This window comes from Typopeltis vanoorti, chromosome 11 (genome assembly GCF_054136105.1).
Source record: "Typopeltis vanoorti isolate ZY-2024b chromosome 11, IOZ_Tvanoo_1.0, whole genome shotgun sequence".
NCBI lineage: Eukaryota > Metazoa > Arthropoda > Arachnida > Uropygi > Thelyphonidae > Typopeltis > Typopeltis vanoorti.
In genome coordinates, this window is record NC_143559.1 from 107,872,987 (window position 1) to 107,891,517 (window position 18,531).

The 18,531-nt window shown below is 36.6% G+C and overlaps 1 protein-coding gene across 1 annotated transcript in view; it reads left to right on the top strand.

The window, feature by feature from the left end:
* LOC150101922 (alpha-ketoglutarate-dependent dioxygenase alkB homolog 4) overlaps positions 1 to 18,531 on the top strand; it is a 46,171-nt gene that overhangs the window by 12,274 nt on the left and 15,366 nt on the right. The window contains exon 2 of the mRNA XM_090400593.1: positions 12,310 to 12,528. Coding sequence (XP_090256719.1) covers positions 12,310 to 12,528 — 219 coding nt within the window. The remainder of the gene's footprint in view (positions 1 to 12,309; positions 12,529 to 18,531) is intronic.

The window sequence follows — 18,531 nt, forward strand, 5'->3', positions numbered from 1 at the left end:
TCAGACACTCATTAAAACTCCCTGATACTGGTGCTGATCGTATTGCACCCACATTACCTGCTGAAATATATGATATCATAAAAAATTTAAAGAATAAAAAAGCTCCTGGTCCAGATGGCATCACAAATAAAGTGATCATGCTGCTGCCCTGAAAAGCTGTAGTGCACCTGACCATAATAATAAATGCAATCTTAAGGTTTCACTATTTTCCTTCCATTTGGAAACTGGCTGATGTAATCCCAATACATAAGCCAGCAAGGACCCACACCTGCCTCAAAATTATCATCCCATCAGTCTCATCTCCAACTTGGGCAAAATTGCAGAGATAGTCATCCTCTCACGAAGCTTCAGTAAATGAGCTAAACTTCCTTCCAAAAGAACAATTTGGAAGGATTTGGTTTTTGGCAATACCATAGTGCTACTCAACAAATCCTCAGAATAATTGAATATATCACCGCTAGCTACAATTGATATCAATATGCTGGAACTGTTTTTCTTGATTTATCCAAAGCATTTGTCCAAAATTTGGCACTTTTGATTACTACATAAACTTATCTAACTGGTATCTCATTGAAAATGGTACACCTAATTAGATCATATCTACAGAATAGCAGCATACAAGTCAAAATAAATGGTACAACCTCAGCCAAGCACCATATCTCGGCCGGAGTTCTGCAAAGATCCTTACTGCTTCATTACTTTTCTCCATATACATGTCAGATATTCCGCACAACCCAATGTCGTCCATCATCGCTCTATATGCAGATGATAAGCATTATTAGCCAGATCTCTTCAGCCACACCTTGTTACTAAAAAACTTCAAGAAAACCTTCTAAAGTTAGAGAAATGGTTTTCCAAATGGAGACTACAAGTAAATCCTCAAAAGAGCACAGCCATTTTCTTCACAAAAAGATCGATATCTCCTGCAGGAGACGTCTTACTGTTGAATACTAAAATTCCCTGGCAGACAAACAAAATACCTTGGTGTGGTGCTGGACAAAAAATTAACTTTTAACCAGCACATCAAGAATATGTGTGCAAAGGCATCTAAAACCATCGCCCAGATCTACCCCATAATTAACAGGAACAGCAAGCTAAACATCAGAATCAAATTGCTCTTATACCAGCTGACGATTCGTCCCATAATCACACACGCTTCTCCAGCCTGGAGCCATACCTCCAATAATAATATTCTCAAACTGCAACGTGTGTACAAAACAAGTGCTTACGAATGATTCTAAATGCTCCATGGTTCATCAGAAACAATCAACTTCATCGAGATACAAATGTTCCTTATATCTTCTCTTACCTACAATCTTTTTTTCCTGAAAACGTCCATACACCCCAATGATCTGGTTCAGCAAGCTGTATCCTACGATGCAACGGATCTATTCAAACATAAAAGACCAAAAGCCATTTTAATTTCCTGTAGTGATACATAATCTCCACACCCATTCAGTGCGAGCAAACTGCTCATAAAATTTTTCCCTCACTGTATCCCTAACAGATAGTGGGGAATATGAAAAGCATCTTGCTTCACCCTTAAAGCTATTAATGTCAAATGTCTCTCTCACTCACTCATTCACTGAGTTAATTTTGCATACCACTCATGATACGCAACACTCACCTCTAGGATCAACCATGTGTGGCTGACCAATGTGAGCCCTTCTGCTGGATGTCTGTTCATGGTTAATCCAATCCTGGTACACCCTTGATATAGTTGTTCGGCAGCAACCAACAAGTGCAGCTGTTTCCAAAATACTTACACCTGCCATCTGGGCCCCCACAACTATCTGCCCATGGTTAAATTGGCTTAGGCTTACGTCACCCTGTCTCCCCATTACTGGCAGACGTTTACTAATTACATACAGAGGATAAGTGTATCCATTTATAGTAGTGGCATGTGGTGTTGATATCATATGGTACTAGTTATCGTGCCAAATATGTAAATCAAGGGGAGGGGGTGTTCCTAATGCAAAGCTAACTCAGTGTGTTTTGATCGCCATCTAATTTTGATGTTCACAAGATCTCGAACTCATGCACACGCCCAACAATGAGGTTATACCGAGAACAGCTTTACTGAGGTTATACTGAGCTACACAGGCTTCTCAGCTTCCAGTCATTTAATATTTTTTCAATGACTGGAAGCTAAGAAGCCTGTGTAGTTCAGTAGAAGTGGTGTTTGCACTCTACGGCGCTTGGTCACACAAGGACATATAAATTCAAGTCTAGTCGCTGACTGGAGTTTTTTCTAAGTCTTTTTTCGACTGGTTCCCAAGTTAGTCCATCTCTGCTACGGGCAAGCGGGTTTTTTCTCCTGGCAACTCAGTTTTTTTGTCTCGTAAACTCAAGAAAATCAGCCATCAAACCCACACTATTTTCAGACATTTAAAATATTGTGTTAGGATTAGGGACCATGAGATGGCGGCACTTGTTAGTCGCTTTCTTTGCTGCATACCGATTAATTAGCAATAGCTCTGGGCCAGCTATCTCTGATTGGCTACCAGTGGAGATTAAACTGCCCACTCAACCTCCAAAAGTTAGAGATAAAATGGCCTAGCCTACTCCCTATACGAGAACAAAAAGGCATTAGCTGATGATGATGATGGAAGCTGAGAGATAAAAATAAAACACTTTTTTTATTCAGCACGACTACTTTTGTCTTTAAGAAGACTTCTTCAGGTGCACAAAAAAAGAGAGAAACAACCAACAAAAATTGTAAAGGAATAAAGTCAAAACAACAAAGAATTAGCATGCAAAAATGAATATTAAGGCATTACCGTCTGAATATTTAAAGCTGTTCTCACTATAACCTCATTGTTGGGCGTGTGCATGAGTTCGAGATCTTTGAACACCAAAGTTAGATGGCGGTCTACACACACACTGAGTTAGCTTTGCATTAGGAATACCCCCCATCCCCTTGATTTACATATTTGGCACGATAAAAAAAAAAAATCCTGCCAAATATGTAAATCAAGGGGGGGGGGTTCCTAATGCAAAGCTAACTCAGTGTGTGCAGACTGCCATCTAACTTTAGTTCACAAGATCTCTAACTCATGCACATTTTTGCATGCTAATTCATTGTTGTTTAGACTTTATTCCTTTACAATTTTTGTTGGTTGTTTCTCTCTTTTTTTGTGCACCTGAAGTCTTCTTAAAGACAAAAGTAGTCGTGCTGAATAAAAAAGAGTGTTTTATTTTTATCTCTCAGCTTCCATCATCAGCTAATGCCTTTTTGTTCTTGTATAGGGAGTAGGCTAGGCCATTTTAGCTCTAACTTTTAGAGGCTGAGTGGGCAGTTTAATCTCTACTAGTAGCCAATCAGAGATAGCTGGCCCAGGGCTATTGCTAATTAATCAGTATGCAGCAAAGAAAGCGACTAACAAGTGCCGCCATCTCATGGTCCCTAATCCTAACACAATATTTTAAATGTCTGAAAATAGTGTGGGTTTGATGGCTGATTTCCTTGAGTTTACGAGACAAAAAAACTGAGTTGCCAGGAGAAAAAACCCGCTTGCCCGTAGCAGAGATGGACTAACTTGGGAACCAGTCAAAAAAAGACTTAGAAAAAACTCCAGTCAGCGACTAGACTTGAATTTATAAGTCCTTGTGTGACCAAGCGCCGTAGAGTGCAAACACCACTTCTACTGAACTACACAGGTTTCTTAGCTTCCATTCATTTAATATTTTTTTAAAAAATATGTCTTTCAGCTGAGTAAATCCATTATACCACATATATATATATATATATATATATATATATATATATATATACAGGGTGTTCGGGATAAATTTGACATATTTATAATTAATTATATTTTTCCGTAAGTTACATGTATTAACACACACTTCTCTTCATTTAAAAGTTTGGACCCTTCTTCATTCATATACAAGATGTCAGAAAGGATGGATAGCTGGAACCCACCTGAATCATGGAAGAGAATAACTTGTATCATGATGATTCGTGCCCGCCATCAAAATAAGGATATTACGACTGCTGCCCAATGCTCCCTGAATAGAGTAAAAACAATCAGGCATGAACTAGAGACTTGCAATGGTGACTACGAGGATGTAGCAAGAAGAAAGATCCCTAGCAGACGATCTGATTGCGTTCGTACAGCAGAATTCCTCGCAAATCTGCAGGAACAGGTGTTGAAGAACCCTGGCATTGGAATTCGGGCTTTGTTCGTGGAGTTGCTAACTGTAGTCAAGCCCTGGATAACAAGGGTAGCCAATGGTAGGCCGTATGTATGGCAGCAGGATTCGGCCCCTTGCCACACCTCTGGGAAAAGTCAAAAATGGTTGTCTGAAAATTTCTACGACTTCACCAGTCCAAATGTTTGGCCTCCAAACTCCCCAGACCTTAACCCCATGGATTATTTTGTATGGGGCGCAGTTGAAAAAGACACCAATCGCACTTCCAGTAATACAAAAGCCCAGTTAATGGATAAAATTAAAACAGTTTTTGCGGCCCTTCCCAGGGAGACTGTAGCATCAGCTTGTTCGAGGTTCCGAAGCAGAATTGAAGCTGTGATCGATGCTAATGGTGGTTATTTTGAGTAAATCTTGTTGATAGTATTGTAATTAACTCTGCCTGTAATGTTTTTTTGTCAATTCATTAAATTTAATAGATACAAAGAAGATTTTCTTTTTCCTTACGAAACTGTCAAATTTATCCCGAACACCCTGTATATACAGAGCCACCCCTAGGAATTTTGTCGCCCCGTGCAGTAGCATATTTTGCCACCCCTTCCCCTTATTTTTCATATAGTTTATGCCAATTTTGCCACCCCAAAAAAACTTGCTGCCCTGTGGAAATGTACGTGTTGCACCACCGGTTGAGCTGGCCCTGTGTGTGTGTGAGTGAGTGAGTGAGACTTTTCTTTGAAAATTTGCTTTACATTAATCAGTTGGATTTTGTCACATCAGTAAATACAGATGTGACAATGTATTTAGTTAGATACTGTCTTTGGTGCTACAATAAAACTCTTTTTTATATAGTGAAACCTGTGGTTTATCCATGACTATAGAATAACATGTATGCCAAAGTGAATAACTTTTTTTATTTTGTAAATATTTCATCTTATGTATCATAAGACATCATAAGCACAACTAAGGAACAACAATAGTCACATATTTATGGATTAAAAACTACTGGGGTGAAATTAAATTTACTTAAGTTATTTAAAATGTAGCAGATAAATTATTGAATACAATTGAGGATAACATTTTCCCCACTTTTGGAATAGTGAACAGTTATTTCGATTAACTTCACAGACCCAATCTTAATCGAAATGACTGTATACATAGAGGAATTCTAATTTAAGCAAGCACTATTTTTTATTTATTTATTTTTTGAATTCATTCCTATTGTTGTACCTTAGTTATACTAATGATGTCTTCTGATACATAAAATGAAATATTTACAAACAGCTATTTACTATGGTGTACATGTTATTCTATAGTCAAAAATTCTTTTGCTTGCTTGTATGCAGTATTGTGTCTATTGGAGATGATTTGTTTTTCTTTATGAAGGGTCATTTTCATTCCATTTATCTCTAGTTTACACAAATTGTTGCTACATATAGTACTTAGACTTTAATTGTCTTGTACTCTTGAGGAGGGAATGTTTATCACTAAACAGGGGCATTTTCATTCTGGTCTTCCAAAAATAGGATTAGTGAGGGAAGAACTATTTATTCTGTGAATAAAAATAATAATCTTATGTTTTAGGGCAAGCACATCTGTCACATTAAATAAAATATTTACTGATTTCTGTTTTTTATATTTTTTTGTATTTTCTTTTTGTTATGTTGTATTTAAATGTTAGTAAAAATCATATTTGATATTAACTTTGTTAGGTTTCTGTTTTTTTACTTTAGTATATGAAGTATGGGCACATATTGTTTTATGAAACTTTTGTTTCAGTTTAGTGCACACAGGTGGCCATAATTTTAACTTCCTGTGTTCAGAGCCTTATGTAGCTCTGTTATATATATTTTTTTTGATGGGGGAGGGGAATAATTGTAATCATAAACATATGCTATTTACCATTTACTACCCTTATTACTTATTTTAACTTCAATCCTATCGGCTGCGGCATTGTTATATTAATAATTGCTTCTAATATGATTCTTTATCACTTTACTTAAGCTAATTCTATCTTAATTTTGACCCTCTTTAGTCCATTCTTAACTCTGTCCCTAGTTCCTGCTACAAGCAAAGTAGACCTTAAGGCTTCTAATGTATGTCCAACTTGCAATTAGCAGTTTGCCAAAATTCTCGTTCTTCTCAGTTTATTTATTCCTATGAAAAAAGCAGCTACAGGTCAATGTCAGAGCAGAAAACCACACCTTATGGATGTACTGGAAGCCAATACCATTAAATTGGCACCTTGAGTAGGCATTCATAATATGAGTGATTGTCTGGGCCACAGGGGAACAGTCACAATAAGGGTGGTTTGATAGTCTCCATTTATGCAGTAGGTAGCCACATCTTCCTAGGAAGGGCAAAACCAGGGAGATTGAGACAGCCTTCCCGTGCCCCCCCCCTCTCACCAGTAGTGCTACCCTTGTGGTACATTGCTGGTGCTTCGACACAAGAAGCCCCAGAGATGTAAAGCTGGTAACATGAAGCTGATGTCTCAAACCAGGTGTCCCAAGGTATCAAGCCTACTGGACCACTTGCAGTAACAATGATTCTTCTCAATTAGACAAATTTGTATGATTTTTGACTGCACCACTCTAACTGAATTAATACAGTCTGAGAACTTCAGGAAAAGGAACATAGGCAAATCTTACAGCTAAATTACATCTACTCATGCAATTAGTCATGGCAGTTCTCTATCCATTTGCACACAGGTTTGCAATGTTTTCAGGCAGTGCATTGGCAAAAGATCAGGCAAGGTCATTAAACAAATACAATACATTTATTGCTAACTAGTAAGATGTTACAAAATAATACATCCATGGTGAGGAAATTACTTCTCTTAATCATAACTATACTGAGACAGCTTAACATTCATATAACTGTTAAACACATAGCTTCCACGTAACTTTGCTTAACATGTTTACAATGTAGGAGCAGTTGTTCCCTTATTTATAATCTAATTTAGCTCCTTCCAATCTTTGTACATGATCATAACCATATTACCCTAGTATATTTAAAACACTGCATAATTTTGCACCAACTCCTTTCTATTTCACAATTATCACGCTAATACTATTCCCATGCAATTAAGAAAAAGAACATTGACAAAGCGTGCCTACTGTGAGTAGGCACGTGTGTGAAAAATCGTGTAAAATCGAGCTTGATAAATTAATTTAATTTATCACACGAAATTTTACAGCTCAGTCTAACAACCAAATTTAGTACGTTCACAGTCCAGATACATAGATAAAATTTCAGTCTGGAATTTCTTGTTTCTGTTACTTTACTTCAAGGTACCATAGTTGCATAGGTGCTCCATAGATAGCTGTGGTGCTCTCAAGGAAAGTTGCAGACGATATCCTTTCTTCGGACTTCCTATGCTGACAGCTGCTTCTACCCTCACTCGTCGGTCACTTGGTCTATATCGGGGAAACTAACATCCATGTGCCGGGTCTTGTTCCGGAAACAGTCCAGTAATATCGGGGAGATATCCCGTTGACACATTCGCTACGATCTTCCATCAGGTTGTTAGGAAAGAACTGCCAAAGTCTCTGTCACGTCCTCGGGTAACAGCTTTCTCCTCGTCCTTCTGTGCATTAAAGCAAGTACCCCACGGGTATGCCGGGTCTCGTTCCAGAAACAGTCCAGTAATATTGGGGAGATATCCCGTTGACACATTCGCTACGATCTTCCATCAGGTTGTTAGGAAAGAACTGCCGAAGTCTCTGTCACATCCTTGGGTAACAGCCTTCTCCTCATCCTTCTGTGCATTGAAGCAGGAACCCCACAGGTACGGCCTTGTCTCCTCACTGTCTGAAAACTGGAACTCTGAGAAGGGAAGTGAAAAAAGGAGCCTTTCTGTTCCCTCTCATTCCCCTTAATATCTTCTAATCCTTTGTTTCAATGCTGAAGTTCCATGATTGCCCTGTGGTGTGATGACATCGCTTCGACTCTCTCCCTTTGAATGTTTCTAATGTGGGTGCCTATTTTTGTTTGCAAGACCTTGCCAACTTTTATTTTTGCTGATTCATTTTCTTAATCTTGTTTAATCCCCTCTATTTAGTTTTTCATATGACTTTCAACAGGAATTATTTTATGTACTTTACAAGAAAATAAGGTATTATTTAAATATTATTTTAACTTCACATTTTTCATTATATATTTGTTTGAAACCCCTGTAAAATCAAGCTTGATAAATTAATTTAATTTATCGCACGAAATTTTGCAGCTCAATCTAACAACCAAATTTGGTAGGAAGACTAATCAAGACATGGGAAGAAGGGTTCCGTGAAAAAAATTTTAGTTCAAAAAAGCTGATAGGGGGAATGTGGTGTTGTAGTCCAGGAAGCCGAAAATTTGCATAAAACAAAGTTGAACACCTATTTTGCTGGCATCATAAGAACTATAAAGTAAAGGGAAAACTTCACAAATGCATTCTTATTGATAGTCATGTTAAACATATGCCTCACTTTACCTTATCACGCATTACTTTGAAAGTTATTTTACCTTAACAAGTGTAATGCATCATCTGCTCTTTGGGAGTTTAGAACCTAGTAGAACTTGTGTAAAGGTACACTGTCAGCTAACATAGTTAGATCGACAATTCAGAAGTTTGAAGAAACAGGATCTTTGGAAGTTCGACCTGGATGAGGACAGAAACCAATGCCACCATGGGTAATTGAAGAAATTGCCACTGTGATTGTCGATAGATCACACGAAAATGTTGCTGATGGTAGCAGCACCCATGGAGTAACACAATTGTATATGCCTCATTCCACAGTATGGAAATAATACTATGAACTTAATCAGCTGCATACAGCAGCTGCTACTCAATGATTATGATAAGTGACTGGCATTTGCTCTGACATTTCTGGTCAGATTGGAAGTCAGCGATGCTTAGCCTTAGAAAATTCTGTGGGGAGATGACAATTTTCAGATAAAAATTGTCAAATTTGGGCTTCTGAATCACCCCATGCATCACCCCCAGGGATTCCCATTACAATCACCAAAAATTACTGTGTGGTGTGGCTTACCGCAGATTTTATAATAGGACCATTCTTTTTTGAGGACATCACTTCGAAAGGTTCAGTAACTTGTTCCATTACCACACAGAAATATTGTGAATGGTTTCATCATTCTGCAACTTCAGCAACGACGATGTCTGAATGATACCATTTTTGTGCAAGATGGAGCACCTCCCCCACATTGCACAACCAATATAGCAGCTTCTTCTACAGCATCACTTCACGAAAGAAAGAGTGATTAGTTGCTTCTTTCCAGTTGCATGGCCACCTTGCTCCCCTGATATAACTCCATGTGATTTTTGGTTGTGGGGTTACCTGAAGGCCAGCGTCTATCATGGTGATGTCTTGAACTTTGCAGGCCTAAAGGATGATGTATCATTGACTGTGATGAACAATCCTTTTGACATGTTACATTTTGCTGTTGAGAATGCTGTGTATATGATGCAATTTCTGGTCCACAAGAATGGTGGACACATTGGCAACACTTATTATAATTACTGTGCTAAATTAAATTGATATTAAATGTTTTATTGCTGTGTTATCATAAGTACAACACATAAAGGTAAACTTTCATTTGTCTGTGTCTGTTTTAACACTTTTTTTTTTTTTTTTTAACATTGTACAGTGGCACATTCCCCTTATTGGCAACTTTTCAAACTAAATTTTTTTTTTAATCCTTCTTCTCATGTCTTGATTAGTCTCCCTACCAAATTTGGTGACATTCTAGTTATTAGATTTAATTACATAAGGCTCTGAATAGGAGGTTTAATTATGGTTACTGCACGTGCACGCATGCATGCACGCACACTTAGTTATGATATCAGATGTATTTTTTATTGTGGATTGTGGTCAGAAAAGTTTTTGAAAAATACTGATCTAGACTGATTTTGACCTTTATTGGCAGCTCATTAGTGCAACTTAGACCCTCTAAAGGATTAAAACAAGAGGATCATTTCTTGTTTAGTATAATTTAATTTGGAACTAAGCAGGAAAACTTTCATACCATAGTATGGTCCTATGATCATATTTCCCATATGACCATATGTTGTCCAACTTTGGTGATAAAACTTATCTCTGATCCAAAGTATTTTAATAATACAGTAATACACTGTTTGACTATTTATATATGTAAAATATATGGGTTTTGAATTGATTTGATCATGTCATCATCCTGGGTCTAGCTACCACTGATGACATGTCTAATAATGTTTGTCTTTAGGCTTGATTCCAGGAAGTAGAGCAGTTCTGCTTGGTGGCAGGATTTTGCCTGTTCAATGAGTGCATTTGATGAGTTTAGTAGTGATCTTTTGGATCACTCAGTGAGCTTGAGTGATCGGCTAGGTCACTCAGTTTTTGGAGAGTAACTTCCCCCATACTTTACCCCAATTTTCGTAGTATTTATCTTTGGGTTGTCTCCTTAGGATTAAAGCATGGTTCTGCTTGGTGATAGGTTTTTGTTTGTCACTGAGTGTTCTGTCCTGGAGTAATTCAGGTCAGCAGTGATGAGTTTGATGAACCTTTTGGGTCCCTCATTGAGACCTAGTGCGATGTTGTAGATCATTCATAGTTTTGGAGCAGTGCCTCTGCACTTTAAAGGTCCTATTCACCACTCTCCAAGTAAAAAAAACCTAGCTCTAACACCCTTGCTAACCACATTCTTGCCCAGCTTCCATGTATGGCCCCTAGTCCTCCCACCACCAGTCCTATTCTCAAAAATATCTTCTGAATTAATCTTATAGAAACCCTTCAGTAACTTAAATGTCTCAATCATACCACCCCTTTTCTGCCTATCAAGCAATTTCTGCAACCCACAAATCTTCAACTTGTTCTCATAAGGTTCATTCCATAGCCCTGCTATCATCTTGGTCACTCGCCTCTGGTTCCTCTCCATCTCCTCCCCATTAAGAAGAAACCCTGGTGCCCATATCTGGGCACAATAGTATAGATGGGGTCTTATCAAGGCTTGATACAGAGGAACAATAACTTGTTTGTTCCTCTGTATCAAGTCTCTGCTTGTTAAAGTATTTTTCAGCAACCAAGTGATTTGATGAGCTGATGTAGTCACTTTTGCGATGTGCCCCCTAAACTTCAACTCCCTATCCACCAACACTCCCAAATCCCTGGCCTCATGAATCTCCTGGAGCATGGTTCCACCAACGTGATATACTGCTGCTAATCTTTTTACCCCAAAATGCATAACCTTACACTTTGTCACATTAAATCGACATCCATTTTCCTTAGCCCAGTCCTCCAAACTATCCAAATCATCTTGCAAAATTTTGACATCCTGTGCACTCACAATTGCTCTACCCAACTTTGCATCATCAGCAAACAAATGAACAGTTCCTCTCGGGTGCGGCACACCACTAGTCACAGTATTATTACTTATGATTTTAAAAGTTTATGTGAAACAAATGAAATAATTGTGTCCTGTAGGTATATAAATAGTAAGAGGGAAAAGAAGCAAATAGATAGGGGAAAAACAATTATTTTAATTATGTCTCCCCAAGGGATCAGGAGAATAAGTCACATAGGAATTAAATAGATGAAATTATCAATAAACAGGAGCAGGTCAAGAAAAATTCCAAAATTCTTTTGCTGTATTGCAAATGAAAGGAAGAATGACTGTGGAAGGACAAGTGGGTTTAATGCAAATAGTTCAGAAAACTATTAAGTGATCACTTTGTGTGTGATGGTGTTATCCAGGTAGATCATGGAAAAAGTTGAACCAGGTTCTAAAATCTCTGATATCTCTCCATCAACCAATTATAGAATATTAGGACCAGGATTTTCAGTTTATGTGTGACTCAGACCATCCAAGGATAGACTTAAAATTAGAACCAGCAAGTAACTTATGTTAAAGACCAAAAATTGTTTTATGCCCCTTTGAGTCTCTAAATAATCAAGGTGGTTATGGTGACTCAAAGGGGCATAAAATGAAATTTTATGCCCCTTTCTACATCCATTCTGAAACCTTGAAATATTTCACATCAGATAAGATAAGATAAACTGAATTTTGAACACTGTTTTGATTTCAATGCTTAAATCATGTTATAATTCCAGTTTTTCAAAAGAATTATACATTATCGTTTATAACTTCATTTATGAATCTTTGAACTAGTCCATTTGTTTATAGGTGCAAGAATATTGTTACTGCTACCTGTGCAAGCAAGTTTTTGCAGGCGTTGATCCTTTCAGAGAACTCACTATTCACCCCAGTCATAGTGGTCAAACTTTTTGTTTGAAAGGACTGCATATAGTTCCTGATTTTATAACTCCAGGGGAAGAAGAGTATCTGGTTGCTAACATTGATAAAATTCCATGGATTCCTTCACAGTCAGGAAGAAGAAAACAGGTATGAATTTTTAGCCACTAATTTCTTGTAATTATGATTTTAAAAGTTTATGTGAAACAAATGAAATAATTGTGTCCTGTTGGTATATAAATAGTAAGAGGGAAAAGAAGCAAATAGATAGGGGAAAAACAATTATTTTAATTATGTCTCCCCAAGGGATCAGGAGAATAAGTCACATAGGAATTAAATAGATGAAATTATCAATAAACAGGAGCAGGTCAAGAAAAATTCCAAAATTCTTTTGCTGTATCGCAAATGAAAGGAAGAATGACTGTGGAAGGACAAGTGTGTTTAATGCAAATAGTTCAGAAAACTATTAAGTGATCACTTTGTGTGTGTGATGGTGTTATCCAGGTAGATCATGGAAAAAGTTGAAAACTGATTAGTTAGATAGATAGATAGGCATTAGAAGGACATGAAGGATAAACATCAAAAGGAGAAACAAAAAAAAAAATACTGAATCAGGTAAAAAATTGCATAAAAATAATCAGGTAATTAAAATTGATTATAAAAAAAGATTATTTCTCCAAAACACATAAAACAATTGTGTTTTTAGATTAAATTATTAAAAATGTGATTAATAACTGTGTTACTACATCAATTTTTCCAGGTTCTAAAATCAGATTGAAAAGCAAAAAAAAAAAAAAAAAAAGTAAAAGATGGTAGTTCTGGTCAGGGCCATACTTGCACTCTTCTGAAGCTGGCGGTGCTCAAGATGCTCCGCAACCCCACCTCATTGTTTGAGGCCCTTAAATTAGCCCCAAATTTTGGGGTCCCAGCTTAGAGCCTCTGTGTGTTGCATAAGTATGGCCCTGGTTCTGGTAGAAACAAAGAATTTGTTTGGAGATAAATACAGTATGGATATATATAGAGAAAGGACTGCTGGAAGAAGCAAGGGAGAAACTGTGTGTATATTATTTAAATTGCACAGAATTAAGACAGGCTATGAAAGAGCTTTCTTTCTGTACAGCCTATGCATTGAACTGTTTGCGAGTTTTTGAATATGTGGAGCGAATTTGAAGGAAAAAGGATTTATATAAAAGGATTGGCCTATACTTTAATGTGTTCGATATCAGGAGCCTGGAAAAATTATTTATTGGTAACAAGAAACTATATTAATGATATGAATATGCTTAATAATGGAGATGATCTTAATGAAAAGATGATTGTGTGTTTGTCCAGTTAGGAAATAAGTATGCACTCATTGGTTACAGCAGGTGATGTGGTTTCTATGAACGTGAGTGTACATAAGTATGTCTATATAAGTGAAGCATTAGATATGAACAGGAATATGAAAGTTGTCCAACTCGATCATGCAAACTACAGAGGTACACACAAAAAATCATGGAGTACACAAATGCCAAGAGTATAAGGAACAAAGGAGTCAAGTTTTGTTGCCTTAGTGGGCACATTGTAGACAGGTGATTGGCATTAGTGAGACCTGGCTCTCAGAAGGAGATGTACTAAATGGTATTGGGTGTAAAGAGTAGGGAGGATAGATAAAATAGAAGAGGATGGGATTTGATTCTGATTATTTGGGTCTAGTTAGGGTGAGTAGCTATGATTTGCAATATTAGGAACAGTTTTTCATGTAGCAGTGAGTTTGAATCTATATGTGTGAGGGGATCTCACAAGATCAAATACATGGTGGACTGTTGTTACAGACCTAGCAGATCAACTTCTAGTAATGATGAAATGCATCACCAAATAAACCTAATTGATACTAAATGATTAATCATCATGGTTGACTTTAATTATCCAAACATCTGTTGGATAGCAGTGAAATCTCATGAAAAGAGCAAAGCTGGATTTATTGTGTTGTTGCATGACAACGTTCATAAGCAGAATGTGAGAGAAGGAACTTGAGGTCACAGAGTATTAGACCTGATTATAGTGTCAGAGTGGATTTCTATCCCTATCCTTTGCAGCTTGTACAATAATTTATCATGTGGTAATCTATCAAATGCCATTGCAAAGTCCAAGACTATCACTGTATATGCTCCCTTATCCAACACATTCGTCACCTTATCCTGAAATATAAGTAGATTGCTAAAATAAGACCTGCCCTTCACATACCCATGCTGACCATCATAGAGAATTTTATGTCCCTGAACCCAATCCTGTATTCTGTTTCTAACCAATTTTTCCAACACTTTAATCACAGCTGCTGATATACAGACTTGTCTATAATTGGAAACTTCTGTTCTCAAACTATGCTTGTGGAGAGGTATTATTTTGCTTTCTTTCCACTCCTTAGAAACCTTCTCCACTGCAAGACTTTATTAAATAACCAGGTCAAGGACATGGCTAACTCTTTCTTTAAAAATACATGGTTATATGTCATCCTTTCCCACAGCCTTATTATCTAACCCAAACAACACCTGATACTCCTGATTCTTTCACCTTTAATTCTCCTAATTCTTGTTTCCCTTCTTCATGTTGCACAGCATCATTCACACCGCTATGATATACACTGATGAAATGTTCATTAAATAATTCCTCTATATCATTTGCTATGGTTACTTTGCTATCATAACTATCCACCAGTATCAACCTAGCATAATTATTTTTCCTCTTGCTTACCACATAGCAGAAAAATTCCCTTGGATTAGCTTTGACCTGATTGGCCAATCAATTCTCATATTCTATTTTTTCTGTTTTAACCATGCTTGTCACTCTTCTGGCCTGACAGTTTGTTGCTACACAAGGAACAAACCGTCTTGTTCCTCCATAACAACTTCTTTTGTAACACTACTTGCTTGATTTCATTCACCCATCTCACTTCTCTGTTTATTTGCATGACTCTTAGTATGCATTGCATATAATCCTTATTATGTCTCTTAATTACATGTGATCAGAAGAACATACATGATAAACACATAATACATTGTCCTCATCCCAGCAGTTGACCATGAGATCACAGTGAGCTAAGAGAATAGACAACATGAAAAAACTTGTCACGATAAGAATCGACAGAATTTTATCACCCCCCCCCCCGATGAATATTGCATAATAAGGCTGGTTTGCATCATCTCATCAAAAATTTGGCATCTTTTAGGATTCTTCTTAAACATAAAAATCATTGCATGGAACAATAGAATTTTTGTGATACTTTTTATGAAGTATTTGTATATCATAGTGCTGGCTTTCAAAGCTGTGTTCTTTTCTGACTTTCCATAAATGATATTTTAACTCAGTAATTATAAATACCAAAATTCTAATCAGTATATGTATGTGTGGTAATTAAAAAAAAAAATAGTTCTATTGTGAGTAGTGGAATGATCAACATATTACATAGTCTGTTTCAAATACACAGAGGAGGAGGGTAGCTATCGAATATATGTTATACTGCTGTTTACAGTTTGGAACAGATGTCACTGATTGGATCTCCGATGTTAAAGTACCTTCATTTGATGACATTGCTGAAAGATGACCATATGCAATTTTTAACAAGCAAGATTCCTCCTATTAGGGTATCCTTGGAACCTCAGTAATTTATTAAACAGAGTGTCATTGTTAATATCCAACTAAAAAAGTTTATGGCAGAAGAGCAATGGAAAGAATGCCCGCATACTGTAGTAGTCAGGAACCATCTTAGCTCTCAGGCCTGTTGTGATCATTTATTCCAAATAGTGGGAGATAAAAACATGGCTAGTACCCAAGAAGGTGTGATTAGCCTGTAGTATTTTATGGGTTTTTGAGGCTGTATTATTTAAATAGCAGAATTTCAATACTGAAAGTTCTAAGCCTCCATGCTTCTATCATAATTGAAAAAATTCATTTTTAACTTTGTATTGGTTGAACCAGAAAAGTGCACAAATTTACTGTATATAATTATTTGCTTTGGCTTCTGTGATATCTGTATACTACTAATTATATAGCTGAACAAGGAAGATTTTCAAGTGCTATGGCTTTACAAGAAAAGGAAAGTGACCAAATTTTTCTGTCTTCTAAGATTTTGATGGTTAGGTTTATGGGTTTTTTGAACTGATTGTATGGGACAGATGAAAAGGGAAATTCCATATATGATGACGGGGTTCTCTTTTAAGGGGTTAGTCCAAACAGAATGCTTCAGTGATCCTACCTTCCAAATATTTTTAATTTAGTTTTAGTCAGCACTGAGAGTCAGTCCACTGAATTTTTCCAAAAAAAAAAAAGAAAAAAAAAGATGTATATTGAATCATTATCCTTCAAAGTGCCTATTACATTATCTATGTATATATTTTTCTTCTTGGTTGGGAGAATGAGAATTATCATTCCTTATATATCATATAGATTGTCAGCTTTCTGGAAAAAAAAAAAAAAAAAAGAGTGGTTCCAGAACCAATGCAAAGAGCAAGCAATTCCTTTCTTTTGATAGTCATTAACTAGAAGATAGATACTTGTATTAACATATGATTCTTTAATGATTGATAATAGCCTTTTACTCACTCCAGTGTGTTAGAGGATGTGGAACAGAAAGAGATGCTGGACACTATCAGATTCTTGAGGAAGGTCCACCAAGAGGATTGCCATTGGATATTTTTTTCATATTAACTAGACAGAACAGATAATTGGTAGGAACATATTAAATTCTACTGCTTGGCCTGGAGCTCTGTACACCTAAGTGTTTTTAATTATATATATCATTCCTACTTTGAGCTTCTTGTTGATGTGAAAAAGGATCTTGTAGTTGGCATTAGATAAAGAAATGCCTTCAGCTATTACAGTATGGTCTGTTAGGTTTGGAATGAGGACAGTATGGCCGGCTACAAATTCACATGTTAAGCGATGACCTGTAAAGAGAAAGAAATTAAGGCCATATAACTAGAATAAGAAGAATAAAATTGCAGGTCTTGCAGTAAAGTTCCATCTCTAGACTATCAAATCCTGGGATCCTATATTCATTATAAGTTGTAGTAACTTCAGGATCTTATATGTAATGGGCCTGTGAAGAAGATGGGCATTAATGTTCCAAGAGATAATTTTCAACAGTGCTTATAGATTTGGGTGAGAGTCCTTTCTTCTTTGAATTTAGTGAAATGTCTGTTTGCAGCAGCTGAACAACAGATGATGAATAACAGCTTCTCAATTGTTATTCATCATCTATATGGCTCAGATTATGAATAAAATTGACATTAAATCCAATATCAACATTGACCGTGTTAATCTGAATACTTACTTTATGCAGATGATGTTATACTCCTAAGTAAATCCCATAGATCCATTACAGGTTTGCATCATCCCTTAATTAAATTGAATAACTGCTGTGACAACTATGGCATGAAAATCAGCAGTTAAAAGACCAAAACTATGAAAATAGACAGGATGCCATTCAGAATGCAGTTAAAGTTCTCCAACTGCATTCTGAATGGAGAACTTATAGAACAAGTAAAACACTTTAGCTGTTTTGGCACAATGTTTAGTGAAGATGGAAAATTAAATATGGAAGTAGATAATAGAATAAACAAAGCTGATATCATGAGGAGTCAGCTAAATAAATGTATATTCAGCTTCTGTTTAGCAATCATCGCTAAACAGAAAATGTCATAAAAAGAAGCTGTCATATTATGCGAGCTGATGAATCATTGGACAAGGAAGTTATGTTGGGGAAGAATGAGGGAATGAGAAGAAGAAGAAAACAAAAGAGTTGGATAGACAACATAAAAGAACTTACCAACTTGAACTTACGATTACTGGAAGAAAGGCCAAGTGGGATGGAGAACCTTTATTCACATGATCACCAAGAGTCGAAAATGACTGGATGGCACATAATAGCAACAAGAGAGAGAAATTAGTCAAATCACTAAACATCATACAAGACAGTGTTCAAACACAGGGTTAAAAGTAAGGCAGTTCATCGGAACTAGAGATTGCAGGTATGAGAGTTCTTAGAAAATTAATTAGATGGCATCCATGTTAGAATCATATTAAAATGAAAGTAAGAGGTTGCTGGCATTTGAAATGAGGTGCTATAGATGACCTCTGAATATCACAAATATTGATAATTAATTCAATACAATA